The sequence below is a fragment of the Danio rerio genome, chromosome 6, assembly GCF_049306965.1.
Source record: "Danio rerio strain Tuebingen ecotype United States chromosome 6, GRCz12tu, whole genome shotgun sequence".
Lineage (NCBI taxonomy): Eukaryota > Metazoa > Chordata > Actinopteri > Cypriniformes > Danionidae > Danio > Danio rerio.
The window spans coordinates 34,248,760-34,270,308 of NC_133181.1; the positions used below are offsets into that span (position 1 = coordinate 34,248,760).

Here is a 21,549-nt window from a genome sequence, read left to right on the forward strand (position 1 = left end):
AGATAAACAAATTAAACTGCACCATCATCATGTTTGCAATGATTAGGATGAATAAAAGAAATCTCTTCAAACAATGAATCAGCAGCATGCAAGCATGAGCAGTTTTAAATATTTTATACATAACTTTTAAATTATACATCTAAATTAGACATTTGATTTTATATTTTGTTAAACTATTGGCTTGTTACATACAACATATTAAAACAAAACAGCAGACAAGCTGACTGAAAACCAACATCACTTTCTTCCAATAGGTAGAACTTATGAACAGTATTTTCTGAGTTTCTGTTGTAAACAAAGTAGTGCTGCACTTATGAACACCCTTTTAGTATCACTAAGAAACATGTTAACTTTTCTTAAGGCGCCCAGTTCCCCTTAGAGATTCACCTACAGAACTCCAAATATATAACTTAACCATAACACTAAAAGTTGAGCCATTACCATAAGCTTCAACCAGTTTTACAGAAAACTAATTACATCCAAGAATTAGTAGCTTGTAGGTCACGGTTCTTCTGATCAAAACCAGTGGCTGTTCCCCTCAAACGAGCATGTGCATTTAAGCAGAGAGCAGCCCCAAAGGTCACAGTCGCAACTGACTGGACAGTCAACACAAATACTCCAGAGCTAATTAAGCATGACCACACAGAAAAGCTCAACAACAACCTACTGTTACACACTCATCCACTGTAACTGAATTAGATCAGAGGAACTTGTAGATGTGTGACTAGTCCGGGAGCAAGAGGGGGTGGACTATCAGCCTGGATGTCTTTGAAGGGGCCCAGTGGCCGTGAGCTGATGGATGGACTGTCGTTAACTGGATGGGTCATTTGGAATGGCTCTTTCTCAATGGGCTATTTCATCGGATATCATCCCAACCAGACACTATGAAAAGCCCTTCAAACCATGGACTAAATTCTATTGACTGATTCCAAGACTAGTCTGTGAATAGGAAATTAAAAAAAAATCTAAAAACTCTACTCTCTCACACTTTGGCCCCGTTTACACTAGTGCGTTTTAGTTTGAAAACGCATAAGTTTTGCTACGGTTATGCCATCCGTCCACACTACGCCGGAGTTCTCGAGCGCCGAAAACGGAGCGTTTCGAAAACGCTGGAGAGGCCGTTTTCATTCTAAAACGCTGCAGCTCCGTCTCAGTGTGGATGGGGGAAGACGGAGACATGTGAAAACGGAGGCGGGGCTGCAAACGTTCGCCTATCTGATTGGGGCTTTTCCTCAATATTAAGTAGCCCACACACAGTTCAGTCTCGCATCCTCTTCTTGTATGTTAAGACTTCGCAAGTTTGATCAAGGCTGCAGTCTCCCCCTTTTCAGTTTGATATGGAAAACATACCGAGGACACGGGTAAATCTTCAAAGGGAACGGTGTCCTTTATAACTTCATTCACATCACCTTGGCTACGTTGTTTCACTTTCTCAACAATAAAATGTAAACATGATTTAAGGAACTGCCTATTTTCTTTTTAATATTAGCAACTTAACAGACAGCAGAAATGTTGAGGCGTCGTGCTGCATATATGAGCGTCATCTTCACTGTGTGGATATTTATAACAAAACGGAGCCGATAACAACTGCCTCCTTTCAATTTCAGTGAAAATAAGAAACGCACCCTCTCTTTTGCTGAATATCAGTTTTAATAATCGATAATTATAAAAGTATAACATACAATAAGTTTATACATTGTAGGAAATAAAGGCAAGCGATCAGTCAATGTACCTGGATTAATCATTAACTTATCTTTGCGCTTAACCAAAACATGTTACCCGTAAACAAGTAACTTAACAGTTTCCAATGACCAAAGTCAGGGAATTGGCCTATGTCGTTAGATAAAGACAACAACATGAATGAAATATCACGTTTAGCAAATATAATGAGATTAGATCCAGCGGGAGATGTGTGATGAGCAGTCCGACAAGCAGAGCTCTCATCTGGGTAGAAATGCTGGAGCGCTTGCCCGAGAGTGTGTGTGTGGTCACGTGATGTGCGTTTTCAGCGTTTTGGTGTGGACGGAGAGCAGTTCAGAAACGCTGGGTAAAACGCGAGTGTGGACGCGGATCGTTTTCATTCTACAACGCCGTTTTAAAACTAAAACGAACTAGTGTAAACGGGGCCTTTGTTGTAAGTATTTTTATATATAAACATGGCTGAGAGAAATAATGCAGAACTTGCATGTCATTCCAAACCTGTATGTTTGACATTCCTGGAAACAAAACCAAGATATCAAATGACCTCAGTGTTGTTTTTAGGTATCCTTTTATGATTGCTTTCATTTAGGCAGATTAGGATTTTAAACAACTTATGCCTTGCATTGATATCTGAACTTTTTTTTCATTTAAAGATGTTTACACGATTTTCTTTTTTATTTATTTAGTTTTTATTATTATTATAAAAATTTTTTTTTGCTTATTCTCATTGCTCTGTTTGCTGAACTTTATTTATTTTATTTTTCACTCTTTTTGTTTCTTTTCTTTTTCTTCGACTCCTCCCCTTCATTTTCTGTTTTTTTTTCTATTTTATTTTTATTTTTTATTTTATTTATTATTATTATTTTATTAATTTTGGTTTATTATTATTAGTTTATTTTCTCTTTTCCTCTCTTTCCCCTACTACTTACTACTATTATTATTATTATTTATTATTATTATTGTTATTATTATTATTATTATTATTATTACTTGTCTTCTCCCTGATTTCCCATCCTCCCCTTTCCTCGACATCTTTGTCATAAATGGTATTACTTTTATTTTTTGTTATCATTATTATTATTACTGTTCTGACTTGTCCTGTTATCTTTTCATTATCATTATTACAAGTATTTATACCATTATCATTAGTAAGGTTGCAGGTGTTGTAGTTGTAACGGTAGTAGTTGTAGTAGTAGTAGTAGTAGTAGTAGTAGTAGAAGTAGTAGTCATTGTAATAGTATCGATTGTTATTAAGTAATTGTTACGGAGATTATAGAAGTTGTAGTTCATGTAGTAGTAGATGTCATTGGTATAGTAGTAGCAGAAGTAGTAATGGTGTGGTGGTTACAGTAGTAGTAGTAGTAGTCGTTGTTGGTGTAGTAATATCAGTAGTAGATGTTGTTGATGTAGATGTAGTAGAAGTGATTGTAGTAGTAGTAGTAGTGGCAATAGTAGTAGTAGTAGTAGTAGTCGCAGTAGACATTGTTGTATTAATTGTAGCAAACGCTATAGTAGTATCAGTAGTAGTAGTAGTCGTTGTAGTAGTATCAGTAATAGTAGACATTGTAGTAGTAGTAGTCGTGGTTGTGGCTGTAGTAGAAGCAGTAGTAGTTGTAATATAAGTAACTTTCTGTAGTAGTAGTTGGTGTAGCACTTGTGATTTATTATTATTGTTGTCAGTTATTACTGTTGTCCTTTCTCTCTTTTTACTCTCATATTTACTATCATACATTAATAAGCATTGTTGTTACTCCCTACCTCTGACTGGTTTCTTTCTATATGTTTTATTTATATCTGTGACACTTGCTTCATTTATTGACTGTTATTGTTCCTAATGTATGTACTCTGACCTGTCCACCAAGTTACCTTTACATGCATACACACACTCACACGCACACACTCACGCACATACCAGTACCTGACTATATTGTTGATGTTTTTGTTTTGTTGCTTTGTATTTGTTATCTGTTGATGTTTTCTTGTATTTGTATGATTTTTGCATATACTAATAAAAAAAAAAAAAAAAAAGATGTTTACACGAGATGATCTATTTTCAATAAAAAACAGGTAACCCTTTATGAATTGTGGCTGTTCGTTTACATGACAATGACATGTTGATGGCCTGACAATGCAAATGTTTGAAAATTGGTACATATCTTTGAAAACAATACAGTATTTTCAATGTAAGCTGCACTGAAAAACATGATTTAGTGAAAACAATGACACCTTTACTTAATACATATTAATTAGGTAGACTTGTACGAAACTTAACCAAAACAACAGTGGTGGATTATGTGTGCAGTTTTTAGTCAATTTAGACAATATGTGAACAAAACATTTCAAAAACGAAAAGTGAGTTTAGCACAAAATTTGTTGCGTAAACATACCCCAAATTTTTGGTCACGTTTTAAATTACTTTAAAAAGCACATGCATCACAGTATACTAGTTTACTAGTTTAATCAATATAACATTTAAAATTATTATTACTGTTGTTGTCTGATTTTTCATAAAAGGTCAGCAGAAATGTTAAGAAAATACAAAACACCAAATCCTACAAAAGTTAGGTAGTAAAGTTCTTATTAGGTATGGGACAATAACCGGTTCCAAAGTGTTTTGTGGTTTGGAAAAGTCAAGGTTTAAAAATGGCTAATATTTTCTGTTATACCGTTGTTATGGTATATATTCGTTTTATTATTTTATTTATATTTTTATGACTTTTTTATTTCCTTTTTTAGGGCAACAGTAACTGCAACAGAAAAGGACCCTCCACCTTAAAAAGCTACTTGTCAGCCCACGATTCAGAATATGCTTTTAAAAAAATCTAATCACTTACTTGCCAATATCCAAGCATGCTATGAAACTAAACAATGGCTTGCTTTATATGCAAAGAAAAAAGATATGCAAATATGTCTTTTTTTAAGTCAATGATTCATTTGAATTATTTATCCTGACATGTTTAATGTTCCAAAATATTTGAAATGTTTCTCAAAATATAATATATTGTGTTCAATAGTAAAAAAATCCCAGACATTTAAAAATAACCTATTTTGGAGCAGTGAAACCGTGATATTTTTATCTAAGGTTATCATCCTGTCAGAATCTTATACTGTGTCTTGTGTTCCAAACCATGGCAGTGATGATCCTCTTAGACCAATCTGTGATCAGCAGTGTGTACATAATGTTTTAATAACAATACGGCTCCCTAAAAAACATCACTAAAAGTGGTACTGGAAAAAAAAAATGTGGTACTAGGAAGGGAACGCAAATCACACCACTCCAAGCAGCTGAAAAGTGGAACAATTGATAATAGATTGCTATTTATTATATGTTTATATGAATTTATTATTTTATAAAAAATGAAAAAAATCTAAAGATGTATTCTGTGTGTTCTGCAGAAGAAAGTAAGTGATATCTATTTTGAATGGCACTATGTTAACATTTTTGGTAAACCATCACGTTCAATTTCATTTGGATTTCCAAGTTTTCTTGTTGTTGTTTTTTTCCCCATTGCAACAAACACCATTTTCCCACTACAACCATATCACAAAGATTCATAGATCTCATATAATGATGATGTTCATTGACATGAGAGGGTAAAGAATATATGCCAAGCACAAGTGCAAGTGGCAAATCCTGCCTAATCAATCATCTAACCCATCTCGATTACATTTCACACACACCGATCCAGAATTACCATCATTATTCAATTAGGAGGCCTCCGTTCAAACAGCCTCAACTTAAACCACAGCCACCAGCCTGATGGACAAACACAGACAGCTCAGAGACGCCCGAAGAGAAATACTGCAAATGTAAAAGCAAATATACCCAAGCTGAAATGTTAATTACAACACTCTGTACACTTAACAGGTGATATTGAAGAGCCAGGAACTAGTCTTAAATAAGAAACTGACAGCTTACTTAAGATTGTTTGCAATTATTATGCAAATACTTATTACAATTGTGAAGCACTTAAATATGAATGATTGTCATAAAAAAATGAACAAGTATATCATTAACCACTATGATATAGGATTTGAATCAAAGCTAAGATGCAAGTGTACAAGAGTTTGTAGATATGAGGTCAGATATGTTTTTACGGGCACAAGAATATTTACACTGGAAGCAGATAGTCTAGCTTGTGGGAAAGGGCTCTACCTACACGGCTCAATTCAAAAGCAGAAAAATTGATCTCAATAGCAGATACACGGTGGAGGTTGCCAATTTGTGAATGTGCCTGCAAGAGTAATTCATTCATCTGATTTACAACCAATTATAAGTCTGAAGGGAGAAATGAGGGAGAAGGAGGGAAGTGTGTGTGTGTATGTGTGAGAGAGGGGGAAAGAGGGAGATTATTAACATCTGAGTGTGACAAAGAAAAAAAAGGAGGAGCCAGAACAGCAGTATAGTGTGGCACAGATGAAAGGCCATTTGGGTTTGGCCCCCTACTGCCCACCTCTGTGCGCGCTCCCTCTGAAGTGCGCGCGTTTACACCAACACATCACAGCACCACAACACAATCTGCCATTTGCTGTGAAAACACACTTTTAATTGTATACTGAAGTCATTTAGGTTGCCAAAGGAAGATGTTTAGGATTTATAAAATCCGTATGTCGAGCTTTGAAACTTTAAACGATAGAGGTTTGCACAAAACCAAATTAATGTGAGGTGTTTCGATTTTCACAAACACTGTTGTGCTATACTTAATATGTGCAATTTGGATGGCGCCATTGTATAGTAGTAACGTACATATAGCTAATGATATATCTTCAAGTCGTATTATTAATAAGAAATGACATTATTTATTGATTTATGTGCAAATATGATCACACACTCACTGACTGGAGGAGAAACTAGGCTACCACTGCAGATGTTTCTGATGAACACTGCGAAAGTAAACATTGAATCTTACGAATACAACGTCTAAATCTCTGTATTCATATCATTGAAAGCCTTTAAATGAATGAACGCACGCAAACATGACTGGAAACAGTCAATCAATAAATGTACAATTGTGAGAAATTCATTACGTCAACATGTGTTTAAAAGTCCAAATGTTTCAGAAATAAATAACTTTTACAGTTTATGAACGATGCAGAGCATTTCAAACAAGCATGACGCTGATTAAATAGATAACGTTATACATAATAGTAGCTAACACATGACTTGCATCTGTCCTGAATTACCTGCACTTTACACTTCCACTTAACTTTTCAAAATAAAAAGCCATTCACATTAACAAAAATAAATAAATTACAGTTTTTTTAAAGTGCAATTAAAAGACACCAGCTTAAGTTTTAAAAGTGTATTTTCCTACCTGCATGGTGAGAACACCGAGCTCCTGAGTCGAAAGCTTCTTCATCTGCACGGCCAAAACTTGAGCCTCTTCCAGGATCGAAAACTCACTATCAGCGCCACAAAATCCACAACAAGCAAACACCAGCAGGGCGACTAGGCTCCACTTTGAGATCTCCAGGTTATTCCAGTTTGGTCGGGAGTGTTTGCTCCACGCCGCGAAGGAGAATCGAGGTCCTGTCCGCGACCGACTCGCCATTGTGGCTCGATGCGCTCCTCCTGCACGGGAATAGCGTAAAACTTCACCGATTACTTCCTAACTTTTCCGTTTCGCAGCTCCAGCTTTCCGGACTCCGGTAGGGTTACTAAGTTGCGTCAAGGCATAGTTTTAGGCACTCGAACTGCGGTAAACAGACCAGCATTAGTTTCTTGGATTGTTGGCGCAGGGTAAAGTGAGTGAGAGTGTATGTGTATGTGCGTGCGTGTGTGTGAGACGGAGCATCACAATGGGAGTGAAAAGCAGGAGGCGCGTCATCCAAACACCGTCATGGATTCCGAAGAGCAGCTGGATTTGGATCTAATCCCCGTGATGTTGAGACTGGCTTACTTGCTGTTTGGGGTCCCAGAGGCCCTTGTTTTGCTCGTTTGAAGTATTTTCAAAACTCAAAAGCCCCTTTTATGCCCGACTTTTTTTTTAAATTGGTGTCATATGACTAGATAACTGGGATTTTTTAATTGTAGGCTAACTTGGAAGAAGACTATGTTTGTGTTTTGAGTTAAACTTTTATTTGGAAATCATCAGAGTTTTATTAAATTATATTAGATGTTTTAAAACGTTTATTTATTGAAAATAATATTTATTTGATATCATATTTTTATTGGTTCGAGACTCGGCTGGGTTAGTTGGCATTTCTGTGTGGATCTTGCATGTTCTCCCCATGTTTGCGTGGGTTTCCTCCGGGTGCTCCAATTTTACCCACAGCCCAAAGCCTATAGGTGAATTGGGTGTGTGCTAAATTATCAGTAGTGTCTGCATGTGAATGAGTGTGTATGGATGTTTCCCAGTGATGGGTTGCAGCAGGAAGGGCATCCGCTGCGTAAAACTTATGCTGGATAAGTTGGCAGTTCATTCCGCTGTGGCGCTGTGTTTGCTAGTTATTTCACTCACCCATTTTTCTTTGGCTTGTTATCTTCTTTCTCAGGGGTCACCACGGTGGAATGAACCGCTTGTTAATTGTTGACTGTTATACCATTTTTTACTATTTAAATCATATTTAAATTATTTGTTACTTTTGTATATTATTGGAAAATTCAAAAAAGAAAAAATTCATAGCCCATCTTCCATTTATGCAAAATATCATGAACTGAATTAAATTAAATCACAAGACATCAAATCGCCAACACAAAAGTAGTCAATAAATACAAAATATCATCAGTATATCATCAGTGCGATTGCCATAAATACATTATGAAAAATATTTATCACTCTTAAAAATTAATTTCATAAATGGCAAGAACCACAGAATCTTTTCAATTTACAAAAGGTTCTTGAAAAAATTATCTTAAGATTATTATGCAGCCGCCAGATTGATAACAGGAACTAAGAAAAGAGGTCACATCTCCCCTGTCCTCGCCTCATTGCACTGTCTTCCTATAAAATTCAGAGTTGATTTTAAAATCCTTCCTTTTGCATATAAAGCTTTGCACAATTCTGCCCCGTTTATGTCAGCAAGCTTATTAGGCCATATACAGAGACCATTAAGGTCCCATGATTCCTTTGTTGATCCCTTGGTCTCGCTGCAAATCAAAAGGTGATCAAGCTTTCTTTGTTGCGACCCCAAGGCTCTGGAACAGTCTCCTACTGAACATCAGGATTTCTTCATCCTTACTTTTAAATCTAACTTAAAGACTTATTTTTACTCCCTTGCCTTTGGGTGACATGTAATTTCTTATCTGTATTTTAGTATTACATATATACATATATATTTCCTTTTCTTACATTTTTAATACAAGTTTCATTTGATTTGATTTGATTAAATATTTTATCGCATTGTAAAGCACTTTGGATCAACTACGATTGTATAAAATTGTTCCCTATATAAAAAAAGTTTGCACTGCCTATTTAAAGATAGATTATTTAAAAAGTTCTTCAAAGTGAAAAAAATGGTTCAGGTAACTGAACTAAAATACTAAATCAGGTATTTCACTAAAATATTCGTTGGCAATAAAAAAAAACTGCTAAACTTTTTAAATATTTAATTTAAAAAAATTTACAAATAGTTTGAATTTGCAGGCATTTTTGTCAAATTTACTGTCACTGAATCCTGTTTAATATCCTGTTTAATATCTGATCTCTGGTACAGTCTCAAATAGCATGCTGCAATTCACAGTTTAAGAAACTGTCAACACGTTGAAAACACGTTTATAATCAGTTTTTCTAAAATGAAAACATCAACACTATGAATATTAGCTATCAAAAGAAGCTAGAACTTTATGCTTCAGAATTTGCATGGTGTTGTGAAATCCAGGGCATCAGCCAGGAGAATAACAGAGTGTGTGGTTTGTAAGGGCATTACTGAGATATATGCAAACGCAAACCTCAAAAGCACTGGCCTCTTCAATAAGCAGAATTGCAAATATGTCATCTGAACAGTGTAGTAAGAGAGCTTATTCTGAGAACGATGAGGTGAACTCCAAGTGTGAGGGAATGAATAGTTTTGCACATTCCGTGATTTTTCTGTGTAATGGACTTGTGAAGCACTATATTTTTATGTAATTTAAAGCTTATACATTATAATGTGGCCTGACCTGTGGTTGGGAGTCGTCTAAAGCAGAGCACATTTATTTTGAAGATACTTTGGGTTTTGCTGGGCCAAAGCAGACAATAGGTTTTGACTATGGTTTCTTCTCTTGAAGTCTGTTTGAGGCAGAAGTTTTATTTCAGACTTTTATGTCAGTATGTTGGTGTACCTCCAACTGCAATGGAATATTGAGTAGGGGGCAGAGCTTTCATTTTAAACATCATTCCCTTATAGCAAACTAACGGAAAGAGGAGTTTGATGTATTATATTGTGACAGAAGCCATTAAACTGATGCTAACAGAGAAGGACCACCGCTACAAACACGGAAGCAAATGATCAGATTTTGACAGAAGATTACCAATACAAACTTTTTTTCTTTTACAAATAAAGAAGTGCATTTTTTAAATAAAAGTTTATATCTCACCCCAATTAATTTAAAAAGAGGTACAATTCTTGCTCTTAACAAAGTATGCATTTTAGCTATATAAAGCTAAATTAGCTTCAAATTTATTAACTTATAACTTATTTATTAATTTATTAACCTACAACTTGTTAATTGCTATTACGGTAATAGTTGGGTTTAGGTATTGGTTGTGGATGTAAACTGCAGAATATGTGCTTTATAAGTACAAATAAACAGCAAATACCTTAGCAAAAAGTTAATAAGCAAGTAGTTAATAGTGAGAATTGGGACTTAAGCTAAAGTGTTACTGTACATTTTGTGTGATTTTGAAATTAGTGTAATCTGTAAAACATGGGAAAATTAACTGAATTTATGGAATGGATTATACACCATTTCCAACCTCAGCCCAGCTGTGTGGAATATTTTCCAGTTCCTTCATATATAAAGCTGAATGTCAGTCTCAAATGCCACAATACTGTTCAAACGAGGCTTATGTACATGGTATGCATTATATATGTGGAAAATGGCATTGTTGTGAAACGGTGTTTCCTATAAAAAAAAGAGTGAAATGAATCATTCATATATATATATATATATATATATATATATATATATATATATATATATATATATATATATATATATATATATATATATATATATATATGTGTGTGTGTGTACATATATATATATATATATATGTATGTGTTTGTGTGTGTGTGTATATATATATATGTGTGTGTGTGTGTGTGTGTGTGTGTGTGTGTATATATATATATATATATATATATATATATATATATATATATATATATATATATATATATATATATATATATATATATATATATATATAGTTGAGGCCAGAATTATTAGCCCCCTGTTTAATTTCCCCCCTGTTTATTTTTTTCCCCAATTTTTGTTTATCGGAGAGATTTTTTTAACATAATAAACATAATAGTTTTAATAACTCATTTAAAGGTTTAACTGGGTTAATTAAGTTAACCAGGCAGGTTAGGGTTATTAGGCAAGTTATTGTATACCAATGGTTTGTTCTGTAGACTATTAAATTCTTTTTGAATAACACTGCTTTTTGAACAGGGTACTATCAAAATCGACATATTTCAACAGATACTTTTAAAGAATAACTCTACAACAAGACACCAGTTTAATTCTGTTTTTGCTTGTGCTCAACAAAGCCACCACTGTAAAATTGGTTTCATATGTTCAATTTTGTCTGGTCCCTTTGGTTTCTTTGCATTTGCTGATTTATTATACACCCCAGTCAGATTAATTGCCCTGAATTAAAAGCCCCTTAATTGCCATCTAAAAAGGACCACAGCTGAGTCAAATTAAAAGCTGTCCTCTTTAATCTTGACAAGTATGTGTCCATATATAAGATTTTCCCCAGATTCCAATCGAGAATAACAAGCCCTCGTTGAGTTTCGTTAAATTGGCAGAAGTGTCTCAGAGATAATGAATGAGATCAGCTGAGATGCTCCTGTTTTAATGTGCTTATAAAGTTATTTGGTGCTCAGACAGATGTGGAGTGATATCCACTTTTGATTACACTTTTATTAACTTAAGTGTCAACAATCAAATTAACTCAGTTTAAAAGTAGTTTTAGTCATATAGTTTTTTCCTGTTCTTATTTTCTTATTTATATATAATTCTATATTTATATATTATTTATTATATATTGACTTTCCATTGTCATTCAGTGTTAGAGAAATAATTAAATAAAAATGAACCAACATATTTATTCTGACTCATACCATTTAAAATATATAAAGTAATACGTAATAAATATTTTAACATGATTCTTGCTCTAAATAAAAAGATTTTCCGGTTTACTAAAAATTGTTACACTGAATTATCTTTTCAAGGGTGTCTGCATTTTTTTCCCTGAACAACCATGTCAGGCAAATTAAAAAGTGAACACATAATAAGTAAATTTATGGTGTATAATAGTTAATGTTATTTAGTTTATTAAACATTCATCTACATATTTTATATTATATTATCTATTGTGTCAATGTAATCTGCTTTTGAAAAGCAAAATATTCAATGATTTCCTGTTATTACTATGAAATGCATCATGATATACAATATATGTATTATATATTGTATAAATGCAATATAATAATACAGCATTTGTAAATAAATAGGGTGGCGCAGTGGGTAGCGCTGTTGCCTCACAGCCAAAAGGTCGCTAGTTCGAGTCCCGGCCGGGAGTTGGCATTTCTGTGTGAAGTTTGCATGTTCTCCTTGTGTGGGTTTCCTATGGGTGATCAGGTTTCCCCCACAGTCCAAAGACATACGCTATAGGTGAGTTGAATAAACCAAATTGGCCGTAGTGTATGTTTGTGAATGAGTGTGTATGGGAGGTTCCCAGTACTGGATTGCAGCTGGAAGGACATCCGGTGTGTAAAACATATGCTGGATAATTCAGTGGTTCATTCTGCTTTAGCAACCCCTGTTGAATATGGAGACTAAGCCAAAGGAAAATTAATATAGAAATGTCATTCAGTGTTACAAAAATTATTCAATAAAAATGAAACAACATACATACTCTGACCCATACCTCTTAGAATATACAAAGGAAGGAGTAATACATCTTTTACATTATTCTTGCACTAAATATGACTGACAGGATTTTGTAGTTTATAAAAAATTGGTAAACTGAATTACATTTTAATGGGTGTCTGAATTTTTTTTTCTCTTTGGACAACCGAGTCAACCAACGTAAAAAATGACCACATTATAGGTACATTTCTGTTATAGTTCATTTTATTTAGTTCATTGAAAATTAATATACATATTTCATATGACATTTTGTGTATTGTGTCAAAGAAATCTGTTTTTGTAAAGGAAAATATCTAATATATCGTTATTATTATGAAATAAATCATAAATCTAATTACATTTACATTAATGTAAAGTACTATAAATAGGAAAGCATTTGTAAATAAATAAATAAAAAGTAAACAAAATACTTTTTGTTTTTATTTTGTCAACATATTTTTTACACACACACATTTGTCCATCACAACCTTGTAATAGGATAAAAAAATATGACCCACTTCAAATATTGACAACTGTGTATGTGTGTCTGTACCAACTCAACAATATTTTGGGTACTAATTTAATTTAATTTAATTAAAGGTGAGCAAAACCTGACAACATCTCCAAAAAACTCATTTTCAAAACAGGTATAAAATTGGTTTAAAATACTTATAAAAAGGTATGACCAAATTGGTATTATTAAAACAATTGTATTTAAAAAAAGTTCAGTGAAAATGCAGAAAGTTTTACAGGTTTACAATTGAGGACAAAATTAGGAAATGTATAGCTCTGTGTATATAAAAATAATAGCAGTCCATTAAATGTCTTCATTTAGTTAAGCACACATGTATCATATAGATAGACTAGGACTAAAGAAAAAAGCCTGCGTTATGAGGGTTAAAAGCATGCATACGCTGATGGTGACTGAACTCCTCTGGGATGCTGCATCAGTGTCTCCTCCAGACAGGCGGAGGGTGGAGGATGAAGAGGGAGGAGGAGGAGGATAAGCGGGTGCAGCAGAACACACTGCTTGATCCACAGCCAGAGGAGATGAAAGAGCATCAGCACAACCCGCAGTTTCTGCTCCTGCTGCTGCCGATGCCTGCAGAGCACACACACACTGAAATAGATGAGCCGTACGCTTTGCATTTTACTGTTTGATATGAAAATTTCATGAACATATAACCTGATATTCTGGAATAATGTAAAAGCGATTCGGTCATGTTGAAAATAAATGGCATTTACATATGTTTTGTTATTCTCATTTCGAGATTGAATGTCTGCTACAGTTTATCATCTTTGCCAAGTCCCGAGCCATGTGTGCACCAGCCCAAGCTGTAATTTAGTATGCGGCCAGGGTTAGGCTGAAGAACGTGCACAAATATGGTATTTTTGTAGCCCCATTAAACAGCAGGAGAGATTCCAGTCTCATTAGCACTAACAAAAAGCTGTGGCGTAGTGGTCAGTATTTTTAAAAGCTGAAAATGTACCCTTTGGATTTTCACGCAATGTATATGCATTTTTGGATTACACTTTCATGTAGTGTCAACGATCACATTAATCGAGTCAGTTTCGTATTCTTCTTATATAATTCCTGCAAATTTATATCCATCAGTTGATAATAAAAATATTATCCCATTATTTTTTGGAATTATAAAGTGATGTTTTAACGAAGCAATTATATTTTCACAGTATTTCCTATGATGTTCATGGAGAACATTTTATTTCTTTTAGCTGGGGTATACACTCACTGGCCACTTTATTAGGTACACCTGCCCAACTGTTCATTAACGCATATTTCTAATTAGCCTATCACATGGCAGCAACTCAATGCATTTAGACACGTAGACATGGTCAAGACGATCTGCTGTAGTTCAAACTGAGCATTAAAATCGGGGGAGGGGGTGATTTAAGTGACTTTGAACGTGGCATGGTTGTTAGTGCCAGTAGGGCTGGTCTGAGTATTTCAGAAACTGCTGATCTACTGAGATTTTCACGCACAACCATCTCTAGGGTTTACAGAGAATGATCTGAAAAAGAAAAAAAATATCCAGTAAGAGGCAGTTCTGTGGGTGCAAATGCCTTGTTAATGCCAGAGGTCAGAGGAAAATAGCCAGACTGGTTTAAACTGATAGAAAGGCAGCAGTAACTCAAATAACCACTCGTTACAACCGAGGTATGCAGAAGAGAATCTCTGAACAAGAAACATGTCAAACCTTGAAGCGAATAGGCAATTTGCACAGGCTCACCAAAATTGGACAAAAGAATATTAGAAAACGTTGCCTGGTCTGCTGAGTCTCGATTTCTGCTGCGACATTCAGATGGTAGGGTCGGAATTTGGCATCAACAACAAGAAAGCATGGATCCATCCTGCCTTGTATCAATAGTTCAGGCTGGTGGTGGTGGTGTAATGTGTGGGGGGATATTTTCTTGACACACTTTGGGCCCATTAGTACCAATTGAGCATTGTGTCAACACCACAGCCTACATGAGTATTGTTGCTGACCATGTCCATCCCTTTAAGACCACAGTATTCGCATCTTCTGATGGCTACTTCCAGCAGAATAACGCGCCATGTCATTAAGCGCGAATCATCTTAGACTGGTTTCTTGAACATGACAATGAGTTCACTGTACTCAAATGGCCTCCACAGTCATCAGAGCTCAATCCAATAGAGCATCTTTGGGATGTGGTGGAACAGGAGATTCAAATAATGGACGGCAGCTGACAAATCTACAGCAACTGTGTGATGCTATCATGTCAATATTGACCAAAATCCCAGAGAAATATTTCCACAACCTTGTTGAATCTATGCCACAATAGATTAAGGCAGTTCCGAAGGAAAAAGGGGCCCAACCCGGTACTAGTAAGGTGAACCCAATAAGGTCAATATTATCAGGCCATTAGAGATTTTTTTTGATTGGCTACAGACTTCCAGTTGTTCAATGACTTGCCTAATAAGCCTATTAGTTAATTAGTTAATTATCATAGTTAATCCTTTATATTGCACTTCAAGCTCAATACTAGAAACTTGTAAAATAACAAGCAAAATATATATTGTCATCAAGACAAAGATAAAAGAAGTTAGTTGTTAAAAATAATTTGAAAAAACTATTATGTTTAAAATTCAACGCAGTGTCGCAGTAGGTAGTGCTGTCACCTAACAGCAAGAAGGTCGCTGGTTCGAGCATTGACTGGGTCAGTTGGCGTTTCTGTGTGGAGTTTGCATGTTCTCCCCGTGTTCGCGTCGGTTTCCTCCAGGTGCAGGTGAATCGGGTAGGCCAAATTGTCCGTAGTGTATGAGTGTGAATAGATCTGAGATGGGTTGCAGCTGGAAGGGCATCCACTGTGTAATACATATGCTGGATAAGTTGGCGGTTTACTCTGTTATGGTGAACCCTGATTAATAAAGGGACCAAGCCGAAAAGAAAATGAATGAGTATGCTAAATTTTGGTAAATGTAAAAATAATTAATAAAACAAAACTAGTGAGAATAAAACATGAAAATAAGGGTGAAAGGTTGTTCCACTGCCATTTGGAATAACTGATATATACATGTATTTAGTGTATATACAGTTTATTATATTTTTTATATTAAGAGTTTAGCAACAGAGGCAACTACAGAGATTTAAAACCACAACCAGTCAGTATTTTGGAACATCACTGTGACCCTTTTAACATGTCATCAAATGATTATTTTCTTAATTTTCCTTTCCATATATATATATATATATATATATATATATATATATATATATATATATATATATATATATATTCGCAATAAGATTTTAGTTTCAGCAAGAGAGATTTCAGTCTCGTTAGCAGGAAAAATTAACAGCATAGTTGTCAATATTTTTTTGAAGCTGAAAATACAGAAAACATCTTTGATTGTCCTTTAATTGCCCCCCTTTTTTTTGCATTCACCTATCAATGCATTTGCACAGAAATCCAACACTAAAATCCAACATCCATCAATTGAAATAGAAACAATAAAAATCTCTACATTCATATCTGCATGTTCCCTGCCTGCTACGTGGCATTTACCTGTGGGGAAATACATAATTACATAAGAATCATAATGATTAGTAGTTAGTGGCTCAGAATTTGACTCAGTGGATTATTTAATTTACATAATTCTAATTAGTCTGCAGTTCCCCAAAGCCACCTGGTCTGAAGTGATAAAAGGAGAGCAGGAACATGCAAGATTTCAGAGCACTGCTGCTGCTGCTTGCTGAATACAGACGAAAGATTTGATAGACTGGCATCAACAAAAACAACAGCTCTGACTGTGTTGTTAATGAGTAACAATATTATAATAATAATGGTGTATTTCTAGCTTATAATGAATTTTAAATTATAATATCAATCTTATTAATCTTACTCCTTACCTTAATGAGAAAATTCACACAAAAATAGCATTCTGTTATCATTTACTCACTCTCTGTATGATCCAAATATTCAGTGCATTTTACCCCTGTTGAACACAAAAGAAGACATTTTGAACAATGTTGAAAGCCAGCTGTCATTTACATAATTTTTTGTCCTATGGATCAATCGTGGATAAAAAAAAAACATGTATTTACAAAACAAAACTCTTATGAAACATCATTATTCAGTTTACTAGCACCACTGACATTCAGTTCACTTCCAAGTGAAAAAAATAATAATTAAATGACTTACTTTGTCTTATCTTCAGGAAGACCTCTTCTGTCAGTTTTTTTTCAGGATGACTTGAGCAATGGCATCTGGATGTAGCCTTGATAATGCAAGCTGAGACTGTATTTCCCAGAGATGCAATATCAGACACAATGCACTCAATGGAGCTAGTGACGTGACTGTTAGGCAAATGGTTAAGGGTGGGGTTAAGTAAGGCATTAAAAAGCATTGGATGCAGCTCAGGTTACACTGCACCATGTTTGCATCCAGACACCTTTCGACTTGAGATCACTTTGCTTCTGTCTCCTTATATGCTGATCCAGGGACGTGATTTCATCTTTTCGAGATCTCTCTTGATCAGGCTCATTATCAGATTAACTCGTGGTTTAAGAAAAGAAAATGCATCTTTGCCATTTTGAGAATACAAATATTATTCGGGTAGGCCATTATGCCATTATTTATTTTTGCTGCTTACTACGCGCGAAACAATCACTAACCAAAGAGAGAAACAAACTGCATCAATGTTACATTTTCATACCCCTAAACTTGTCTAACACAAAAAAACATGCAAACTAAGTACTATTTTTAAATTCTCATTATTAACAACAACAAAAAAAAAAAACAGCAGGAAAAAATACCAAAAAGGCCTGCATCTGATTCTGAAGTGCACATTTGATGGCACCATGAAGCCACATTAGAAAATGAATGCAATGAAGCAAAATACAGGTTGTGTGATAATGAAAACATCGTGGATGTACAGTAGTACGTCTGAATCCCATTAATAATACTCATTATAATAAAAACACGCTTTTCAAACAGATCGAAAGTTCAAATTCAAATAGAACCTACTTAGACAGTCCACAATTTCAGACATATCACTGCTAGACAGGGTCACGACCCACCAGATAAGAATTACTGCAAAACAAGCTTGTCTTCATTATCAGACAGGAACAGCTTGAAGAACACGGTTTCTTAATTTGCAAAGCTACAAAAGACAAAGCAAGAAAAATAATGTGTCAGATGTTTTTTTAGCTTTACCCTGCATGTAGAACAGATTAATCTCTGGACTGCACCATTAAAAGAACTAAGGCGACCCCTGACTTTTAAACTCTGACCCACAAGGGGCCGCATTCCTTTACATGACCTTTTCTTGAAGCAGGTCCTCTTCAAATGGGGTTCAGTGGCCGATTGGTATTCACTCTACTTTCTGTGGAAAGATCTGTAGACACCTGCAAGAAACAAATGAGTCCATTTGCAGGAATATTTAAGGAAACTGCAGTTTGACAGTATGTGATAATACAAAAAAGTTTTCTCTTTTAACGTATATAACACCATGCGTTGTGTGTCAGTTTTATAGTGATGAGAAATGTCTCAGTGTATACTGCAGAACACAAATGTGCTAGTAATGGGGTAATTAACATCTCAGAATATATTTAATAAGTAATTCAATAAAGCAATGAAAAACTGTGATGATAACCAGCAAGCTAGCCAGGGCAATTTACTGGAGAACTACACATCTGTCACTGAACTGGATTAAAAATACTATCATGCACCTCATATACACCAGTTCCCGATTCCCTCTGATTGCTTACACACAGCCGGAACATCATGATGAACTAATTACCAGGACTACACAAAAAAAAAAAAAAAAATTACACTTTTACTGCTTGTTCAAACTACTTATTAAAAATTTGTTGAAACAACACATTTCTTTAATTTTTGTTTGGGGGACAACTTAAATGTTTTAAGTTCAGACCAATTAAATTTGTAAAACATTTAAGCCAACTAGTTAGAATTGTGTTGGCACAACATGAAGGAATTGTGTGGAACCCAGCAATTTTTATAGTGTATAAATACACCTCACATTCACACACACAGTGCTGAGTCTTGTTTTGCATTTTTAAAGCGTTCTATTGTCTAGCCTTCCCTTGTTTTCTGACCCTTGCCTTATTTCTTGTTTATGTTGTTTTGCCACTTGTATCTTTGCCTGTGACCACTACGATTTTGGATTGTCCTCATGATACTGTTCCTGTTTTGACTGTTGCCTGCATGACTCTGAGTTAATAAACTGCATTTGGATCCTTAACTCTATTGTACCGTGACTCACAGGTTACAAAAACAATGTCTCTACACAAGGGTTACGAATTATAGGTGGGTTTGGGGGGGTCAGACCCTCCTTTTTTTTTTTTTTACAAATTTAAATGGATTGAACATTACACAATTAAGTTGTCCTCCAAACTCAAGAATTATGTTCATTCATTCATTTATTTATTTTCCTTTGGCATAGTCTTTTATTTATCAGGGGTTGCCACGGCGGAATGAATTTCCAACTATTCTGTCATATGTTTTACACAGTGGATGCCCTTCCTGTCTTTTTAAATAAGTAGTTTGAACAAGTGGCAAAAATAATTTTTTCTGTGTGCTTTATTTTTAATAGCAAAGTTCTGGCACCCTCAGATGCCTTTTTTTTGTAAGTTTACCATAATATATATATATATATATATATATATATATATATATATATATATATATATATATATATATATATATATATATATATATATATATATATATAWAATTTATTAATTAAGAAATAGTTTACTCTGATCTCTATATTAAATAATTTTAATAATTAAAATAATAGATAACTTCAATATACATTTGACCACCCCTGTAATGGTCCATCCCATTGTGAACGCATGTTTGCGCCAAAAAAATATTAATTCAGCAATTTGAAACTGACAAATCTGGAACGCCAACCAATAGACCTTTTCCAAATTTAAGTGGATTGAACATAAAACAATTAGGTGGTCCTCCAAAAACTTAATAATTGTGTTAATTCATTAATTTTCCTTCGGTTTAGTCCGTATTAATCAGGGGTCGCCACAAAGAAGTAAACCACCAACTATTCTGGCATTTGTTTTACACAGAGGATGCCCTTCCGAACACATCCCAGCACTGGAAAATGTGTTGTTTCAGCTCATTTTAAGTAAGTAGTTTGAACAAGCTTAAAAAATAATTTATTCAGTGTGCAACAGCATAGTTCTAGCACCCTGAGACAACAGTTTTTTTTTTTTTTTTACTGTAAGTTTAATCTATGTAAGGTTAGTCTATAGAACAACTGATTGATGTTTGGCTGTTGAATTATAAGACTATGCACACCCAAGTTAGTGATCTGGCCTCAGTATAAAGCGGAACTAATTTAGCTGCAATCCTCTGTAAATAAAAACACACACCATATAATGTTCATCAGCCAGTCAGAACCAAGCATTCAACAGTCCTGTAGTACACTTTTTTAAATAATGTCCACAAAGTTTATTCTTCATCAAATGAAGAAGCAAGCAAGTGATTTCAGGCACAAGTGCAGCGATAAAGTCTTTAGGCTATGACAGTGTTGGAGGAGCCCCGGACCACAAAGAAGGAACTCAGGGAGTAGCCACTATCAGTTTTTAATTTGAGGCAGCCGCTAAACTGGGCCTAAATAATGAGCAGATGGATGTGATTCTAGCAGGCATCATTAAAACACCAGTTCACAGTCTGAACACTGCAAAGGAAAAAGGACCGAGCCTTTCCAGAGAGTTTTGCATCCAAACATAAAATGGAACCATGGCTCTCTATTATGTTTTATATTCTTTTTAATGTTGGTTAAAGAGGGATTTTTGGGGGACGTTTAAACCTACCCGTGTTGCCATGGAAACCTTATTCGTGGCTTTTTACAGACGAGTGAAACTGAATCTGGTTCTCCACTTTTCTCCCCCCTTACAACCCCCCTCCCAAACTATTTCAACATCAGAGCAGTATAGTGAGCTTTGAGGACTAAGCCGATTCCCAGATGAAGCTATTTTCTATTTCTGGCTGTGCTCAGGACTGAAACATTAGCAAGAAAAAGCAAAACAACGTATTCAAAGACATTTCTGTTAGACATTTGGAGTTTAGCAGGATAATACTGCATAAATCCAAAATGATTGATGGTTTGATTGATGGTCTGTTTTTTTTAAGCACTGCAAATACTGGAGCACTGGAGCATAAGAAAAAAATTATTCACAGAAATATATGCAAAATAGCACACAACATGAGAACTTTTCAAGACAAACCATTCATGAGCCTTGAAACTTCTAAGCGATGAT

At 34.8% G+C, this 21,549-nt stretch overlaps 1 protein-coding gene across 2 annotated transcripts in view; it reads right to left on the reverse strand.

Annotated features, from left to right (window-relative positions):
• Positions 1 to 7,485, reverse strand: part of cachd1 (cache domain containing 1) — a 149,435-nt gene extending 141,950 nt beyond the window's left edge. For both annotated transcript variants that reach the window (XM_001334793.8, XM_073954291.1), the window contains exon 1: positions 7,017 to 7,485. In XM_001334793.8, the coding sequence (XP_001334829.3) occupies positions 7,017 to 7,253 (237 nt within the window). In that variant the 5' untranslated portion in view covers positions 7,254 to 7,485. The remainder of the gene's footprint in view (positions 1 to 7,016) is intronic.
• Positions 7,486 to 21,549: the final 14,064 nt, after the last annotated feature.